Consider the following 8156-nt stretch of genomic DNA (forward strand, 5'->3'; position numbering starts at 1 on the left):
CAGTTAATAGGCAGAGGATAGGCAAAGTACTGCAAAATATGTCGCTTAATAGAAATTTAATATGGGTTTAATCGCTCTCCAAATGCTGGATTTAGTACAGTTATGGAGCATTATTCTGGATCCTACAATCCTAAATAAAGATTGCTGGTCTTGAGACAGCGACAATAAGAAGAAAAATAATTATTTGGTCCATGTCTGCACATAGGGGCACAGTCAATTAGCCATGGTGTTCTCAGTGCGGGGAAAGTTCTGTGTTTAACACCCGAAGCGATTCAATTTTTATGCAAATTTCCTGCTCTATAAACCAATTGCTAATGCACATTAATAGATTTTTGGATGAAATGCCTGGATTCTAATGGGTTGTACACACTTAGAGATTTAGCACGTGTGTAGGGGTGATAGCGATGCATGGTCCCGCGCATCCGTATTGCCTGCAGTTAATTTCCAGCATGCTGGATATTGATCGTTCAGAATCGCATTTACTTTCTTTAAATACAATAAACACTTTCCTGACCCTTTGCTATTGATGGTAGAAGGTAACAAGTGCTAATGTTGATAAATTGCTTCAGCACTGACTGGGTTAAAGAGCAGATTAACATTTTGTATAGTACATGTTTTGCAATGCTTTTATAGAGGGTACTTCAGTGATTCCTTTTGGGCCTGACTCATGTTTGTAAGTAAAGCCCAAAAAATGCACTTAATCAGAATCTGCTGTATTGGCCGGGTATACTTGCGTATACTAGGGATTTGATTTGGATTGCTGTGCAACAGCCGGTTAGATAACTGTAAAACAGTGACCGTACAGATATACATTACACATACAGGTATACGCTAGATGTACCCTGGGGAGGGTGATGGACATGTACAGGGGAGCCACAGGGAACATATATTCGCTGTGCTGCAAAGCGCCTAGACAGCCATCAGCGGCACAACTGGTCATTGCATCAGCCAGGTAGGTAATAATTTAAGCAGAGAGAGTATTTTTGTAGGTTGCTATGCAGTGTACGAGACAGGGGAAGCATGGGGGTACATATGGCTGAGTGGTACAGTTCCTAGGCAGCCATCAGCGGTGCCATCTTGATCATGCTGCTCACAGGCAGCAGTAGAAGGGCTCAACAGGCCTACAGCCCTCCACAGGATGGACATAAGACTGTAGAGGGGGAGGGCAGCGTGTCCGGGCCCTGGCTGGAGCTGTGGCTGAGGGGAGAGCCAGCGTGCAGTTAGACGGGGCAGTTCTATTCAGTCGGTGAGGCCGGGGTGAAGAGTTAAGAGTAACTTAACATAATATGGAACAAACCATGTTGCCATGCAAGGGGAGCAAAAATAATTCTGTGTAGGGTAAATCTGTCTGCTTTTGTATGTAGCTCACTAATGTTAGGTTTATTTTTACACTACTTAGATTACAGTTTAGACACATCCCACCTAAAATGTAAATCTCTCTCTGCATGTGTTACTCTGGGTACACACTAGATTGGCAAATGATGCAATGTTGTCAGCGATTTCCCTTGAACTGCTGGACAAATTATATAGTTCATACACACTTGGCAATTTTACAAACACCCGAATGATATATCGCGCTTCGGGCAATCTTTCAAACAACGGAGCTAAATAATGTGCGATTTTTGTGATATATCCAGTATAAATGTAGGTAGTGTGTACACACTGCATTGTGTGCCAAACTTTTTTAGTGACATCCTCAGGTTCAGCAGTATGTAGTGCCGAGCAAAAGACGTCGTACATCATGAACAATTTGTCCTTCCAATTGTCGCTGGCATGTCATGTCAACCATAGCCCTATTCAGTAATAGGCCTGGTTTATAGGGGATACAGTCATTAGGTCAACACCTGAAATAGGACAACAGGGTCAGAAGGTCAACAATGGGAAGTTCGATAGTCAAAAGGCTGACATGAGTTTTTCATGGTTTTTTTTTAGCCAACAAGCGGCATTTCATACCCTACCATCTACTAGGGTGCGGAGGGAGAACATAATAGTGTGCCAAGCGCAGGGAGGTACCATGCCTGAAGCATAATGAGCGCAGCATACACTTAGTCGCTGGCCATGTCGACATTCGGGACGAAAACCTGAAACTCAACATTTTGAGTGACAACCTTCCAATTGTCGACCAACTGCTTGTGTCAACCTTCTGACCCTGTTGACCTGTTTTAGGTGTCGACCTTCATTGAGTCATCCCTTTGACCCATACCCGTTTATAGATGTATAGTGTAGCATCGCTGCGGAGGTGCAGCTGTGCAATGCCATACAACTAATATGCTTATGATGCATGAGGCTGCGGTGTCTGATCACCATCGCTATCATCCTTTCCTGCCAATCCCCCCCACACAGAACACATACAGCCTCAGCATGTCAATCAAGCTCCGACTTGGGTGAACTGGTCAGTTCTGCACCCACACAGACCCACAACAATATCGGAGTATTATGCAGACTGCCAGGTTACTCTTAATCAAGCTCATAGTGTACGTCCTTCTGTATACATGCAGACTGAAACTCAGAACCAGAATGCGCAAATGTGTATCTATTTCTCTTAAACACACAGCCTACAAAAAGCACAGACGCTTGTAAATAAGTTTTACTGGGTTTTCATTGTAATTTTTTTTTTTTTTTTTTTGTGATAGGTTATTGCAGCAAATGTTGGGAATGAGAAGCTGCGATCCCAGTGGGGTGCATTTATGAAGGAGCAAGAACAGAGGCGTCTGACTGTTGATGAGGAACACAGTAGAGCGGTTTTGCGGCTAAGGGAACAGTATGGACAGATGAACAGAGAGCTCTCAAAAACAGTCTCCTTTTAAGAACGTTCTTATACAAATCATCAAATCTGCCTACTGATCTGTACTTACCAGCTTACATGTTATGATAAAGAGTGGTAGCAAGCTTCCATTATCTCATTTGTCAGGCGTCTGAGGCTGATCGGGAGAAGGACTTAGTGAGCCACCATTGGCCTGTGTGCTCTCTGATCAGACACACAACCACCATACCATATTATGTGTGTTAGAGAGATCATGTATTAATGTGTCCTTGTTTATGCTTGCCTGGATAGGAATGGTGACAGCAATGTTTGTGATAAGTTTCTGTACACTGACATCACTGTGGACATGCAACAGCAATATATATCTTCCATTGTAACTTTTTAAACCATTCAGCAATAAAATAATACGTTACAGCAAGGCAGTCTATAAAGATAGAAAAAAAATATCCTTGATCAGTCAGAAGAAAAATGTTTTTGTACGTTATAGTTGTCTTGTACTGTTAATAATTGAGGTTTCCACTTTTTTTTATCTAACCTTTATCTAAAAAAAGCCAATTTTAGGGTTTCACTGTGTATTAGGCTGAGATAATCAGATAGTGCAGGGACACATGTAGCTGATTCACAGCACTGCGACACCCTGGGCTAGTTCTCTGAAAGCTGAATATTAATATTAATGAACCCAGACAATGCAATAATAGTCTAATACTAAATAATTGTATATGTGACCGCTATTTGCTACAGCAGGTATTCATGCTAGCAGCTGTTCGTGCTCCATCAGGAGAATAAGCCTGCTGCTGATGTCAAACGGCCAGGACCGCCTGCGGTTTTTCCAGGACACTCCCGGAAAGCACCGGCTTTACTCCCCCAAATGCCCCGGCTCCTATCAATCACTTTGGGAGCGTCCAGCAAAGGCTAGACTTCGCGTGTACCGTTAGCAAGGGGACCCCGCGCATGCCCTCTCATCCCTGCGTATGGATCTGAAATTGGGCCCTCCATTTAGACTTCTGTTTTTCAAGCTCCACGATTGGTACTCTGATCCCTTCTTGTAAACCATCTAAACTCTGCTGGTACCACTAGAGCTGTATTTCAGATTATATACCGCTAAAATCAGACAGCGCTGTATTTTAATCTGTGGAAAACTTTTTTTTTTTTTTAAGCAATCTGTTTGAAATAAATTGAAATAAATTAGATGCAATAATGAAAGGATGTTTCTAAGAGTCTTGTGTTTAAAATTCCATTTTTGTCATCCTGCTTCTACAGGTAGGAAAATATAGAACTATTTTATATTATTTCAGTGTTGTCAATTACATCAGTGCAACAATGGTACCTTGTGTCAATTTATGGCTTCATGTCAAAGCCCCCTTCCTGGCAACATGGTGAAAATGTGATTACGGTGAGTGCAGGAGATGGAATAAATATTTGAGATTTCTTACAATAACACTGAACTGCAGCCAAGCTTCCCTGTCCGCTACTGTCGGCCTGAAGTATCATCAATCATTGCTGCATTACTGGCCTGAAAAAGGTCTTCGCCATCGCTAAAACGTGTTGGAATGCCGGTCACTTCATCTGAATTTTTGTACCTGATGGGTGGAAAAGAGAGGCTATGACTATACCAGACCTTCCCCAAAGATGTGTTTCTTGTTGGAAGCTGTACAATGGGCCTTTCACAGGATGACGTAATTCCATGTCTTCTACATCGGGGACATTAAACGGGGATTGTGCTGCTTCTTTCTATACTTCTACCTTGCTTTATTTTCACAAGACAAATGCAGTCATGCGGAAGAGTGGAAACGTATGTGTATGATCGTCTTTTACCCTACTTAGTTTTGTACAGTATGTGCTTAAGCAGAACTGACCTTTTTATGGAGAGTTGTGTCAGTGTATTTGCTTCTTCAGCTACACGTGTCATTTGTAATTGGGCCTATTAGAATTTGGTGTAGCTTTCACAATGTTTACAGGCTGGGGAACAATCTATGAAGGATATAAGACCTAAAATGCCTGGTGTACAGTTGCAGGACCTCTAAACTATGCTATAAACAATATCGATATTACCATATACATGAAATGTGAGCCGTGGAAATATATTGCTGAACGGAAGGATGAGCGACCCAGAATGAAACCAGAGATGAGCTTAGGCATAAAGTGATCTAATGTACACATTTAAAGGGGGTCAGTTGTCACTCACACATTATACAACCCAAGCCAACTTGTCTCTGTCTCATTAAGAACAGTTCTAGGTGATGTGTGCATTTTTATGTAAAAAGAGTATGCGTTTGTAATTTGTATGCATTCAATAGTATGTAAGTGTACTTGCATTTTGGTATCCATGATCCCAATACTTCTTGCTGTGTACAGGGTATGACTGCTGTAGGAGCTGTCATCTGAGCATTCCAGTGTAGAAAGCAGACATGTATCACTCCTCTGCCCAGATAGATTGCTGTGGGAATTGGAAGTTACTGAATGCTCCTGTTGTGTATTAAAATGTACTTAGTGTAAACTCTTCCTACCATTCTGTAAATCAATGGGAATCCTCTGTCCAGGTTCCGGATGATAGATCAACAGTCAAAAGGTCAACACCATATGGTGGACATGCATTAAGTGAACAGGTACAAATGGTCGACTGTGCTAAATGTCGAATGGAGCTAAAAGTTGATTTCCAACTTTATCATTTACTATACATAGTGGCCTAAGATTGGAACCCTGTGCTGAGTGTGGTGACATTAGTCCAAGGCACCTTGCCTGAAGCTTTGCAAACAAAGCGAGTCTGTTAAATTGGTTAAATACACACAATAACAAAAACATTTCAACCATTTCCTTGTTTCTCTTTTGGCCCTTTTGACCTGCATGTGGGACATATGTGTTGACTTATTTGTTGTCGATCTTTTGATCCACACCCGTCCTTCCCTGCGGTAGTCTAAATGGAAAGAACAGTAAGAAATCCAAACAGATGAGGAAAGGTGTAATACATAAGCAATCAGTCCTAATTGGCTAGATACTGATGCAGGTGACCAGTGCTTTGGAGAACAATGTGTGTCTGGGGATGTTTCCATATTATCCATGTATCTCTCCAGGTGTGCGCGCACTCATGCTGCATATCTTACTTTTACACCTTCCAGAATTGCAAATATTTACACCTCTATGTCCAACTCTAAATGTGGAACTTGGTACTCTAATAGCCAAACATGTTCAAGCTGACAAGAAGGTGACAAAAATGTCATGTGTTACCACACTATTATACTAAAAAGCACATCCAAAATTCTGTATACACTATACGGTGTGTGTGTGTACAGATGCTCCGATTCAAGTAATTGTTGTATAAGTGTGTACCTGTACACAATGAGCAATTTCTTTCTCAGTGTGTATTTTCTTTTGATCTCTTTAACCCTTTCAAGTCCAATATCTAGTCAGGCTCAAAAGCCCTAGCGCTAGTAGCATATCCAACGGTGAGCCACTTTAAATAAGAACATTAACATGTTCAACATTCAATGTACACCATTTTTTAATAAAAAAAAAAAAAATTAAACCAGAATGTTTTTTTGCAATTTGGACTGCAAAGGGTTAAGAGATCAAAAGGACATACACAACAAGGAGGTTAGGAACCAGATAGTGTGTGCAGCACATGCTTACTGCTCCTCCTAATCTGACCATTCAGTATTTCATGTTGTAGTACCCCAAAAGCTGCAGCATAACTGACTGACTTCTGGTATTTGGGGGCAACAATCCAGAAAACTGGAGGGTTCGGGCCCATTTCCTGGGCATGCTGAAGCCAGTGGGTATGCATTTTTGCGCAGCTTCACTGGCTCTAGCAACATGATTTTACTGGACATCCTGAGTAACTACCGATGGTCTGGTGCTCAGGGAAATGAGTCTTAGCTGCATCTGCATACACAACAAATCACAAATGCCTGCAAGAGTGCCTGATACCCCTTTCACATCGCACTTTTAAAACGGTAAATTGCCGTTTTTTTCCCTTTTTAAAACGTTTAAGCCTGCACTGTGAATGCACCACAGCCGATTTACCGTTTAAAGTTAACTGGCATTTCGAACCGTGTAAAAAGCAGAGTCCTACACGGTTCCTTGCCGTTTTTTGTGCAATGTGAATGTGTACAATGTGTCTGAAACGGTATTTCAGGCAAACAACACAAGCTACAGAGCAAAATGACAGGCAATGTTGACACTCTGGCTTGAAACGTGTTCGTGATGAACCGGTTTCACTGCTATGTTGAATGAGACTTAACCGGTATTTAAAACGGTAATCTGCGGCAATGTTAAGGCTCTGACCCGTTTCAATTACCGTTTTAAAATACCGGTTTTTAAAACGTGTCGGCGATGTGAAAGTGGTATGAATTAGCCCCATACACTGGTGGTGGTGGTGACAGTGAGGGCAATGGTGTGGGGGAATGCTTATTGGTACACTTTAGGTCCCGTAATACCAATTGCGCATTGTTAAAATGCCACAGCCTACCTGAGTATTGTTATTTACGTGTGCATCTTTTTATGGCCACATGTCCATCTTCTAATGTCTACTTCCAGCATGATAATGCAGCATTAAGCACAGTACAGTACATGTCCTCTGAATCTATTTCTATTAAAATGATTAGATTTGTGTAATCCAGTGACCTCCACAGTTATTAGCTGTTAAATTTACTAAAGTTTAATTTTGAAATCTGTTCGATTTGCCATTTGATTACTTTTATTTTTTTTATTATGGATATTTACTAAAGCTAAAATCGAATGTGAAATCTAATAGAATTCAAACATCAATGTTTTTCCATGGAGGAGTATAGATCCCTTTACTCACAATCAGTTTGCAAAACTTCAAATCTCCAAATGAATAAAATGAGACATATTCGAAAACATATATGGGCCATTTTGGCTGTAGGAATAATGTATTCTCAAGGATATAGGTCTATGCACACTGGATGTGTGTACGGCCAGCAATGATGATCACACTGCAAACACACTGAGCGATTTTCACAAGGGTGAATAAGTTTCCAAAGTAGGAGACTATGGAACGCTGTTCAGTCGTCTTGTCAAACGGGACAATGGACAGCGGAGGCAGGCAATGATGCTTTGTCTGCTGGTGAGGTCATACCGATGTTCCAACATCATGGTACTTAATGACCTTATCATGACTTAACTTGAGCCAGACACTCCACAGTCATGTGCCATATCAGGCCTGCACAAGTTGTGTGCTAGGGATTTCCCAGACTACCTTTAGCAGGCACCTGACCCAAGTAATGAAGGCACTGTTCCTCTCTACAACACCTACATCTGCTTTCCCAGTCAGTTCTAGGAGCTGTAGATTACACACACACAGTGGCGTAAGTTCGTCCATGACGCCCGGAGGCAAGATACAAGTTGGTGCCCCCCCCATAGAGAGAGAGAGAGG

The 8156-nt window shown here is 41.6% G+C and overlaps 1 protein-coding gene across 1 annotated transcript in view; it reads left to right on the forward strand.

The window, feature by feature from the left end:
• BLOC1S5 (biogenesis of lysosomal organelles complex 1 subunit 5) overlaps window positions 1-3182 on the forward strand; it is a 39773-nt gene extending 36591 nt beyond the window's left edge. Inside the window, exon 5 of the mRNA XM_083187955.1 lies at window positions 2634-3182. Coding sequence (XP_083044081.1) covers window positions 2634-2807 — 174 coding nt within the window. The 3' untranslated portion in view covers window positions 2808-3182. The remainder of the gene's footprint in view (window positions 1-2633) is intronic.
• Window positions 3183-8156: the final 4974 nt, after the last annotated feature.

The sequence above is a fragment of the Crinia signifera genome, chromosome 5 (genome assembly GCF_055691185.1).
Source record: "Crinia signifera chromosome 5, ASM5569118v1, whole genome shotgun sequence".
Classification (NCBI taxonomy): domain Eukaryota; kingdom Metazoa; phylum Chordata; class Amphibia; order Anura; family Myobatrachidae; genus Crinia; species Crinia signifera.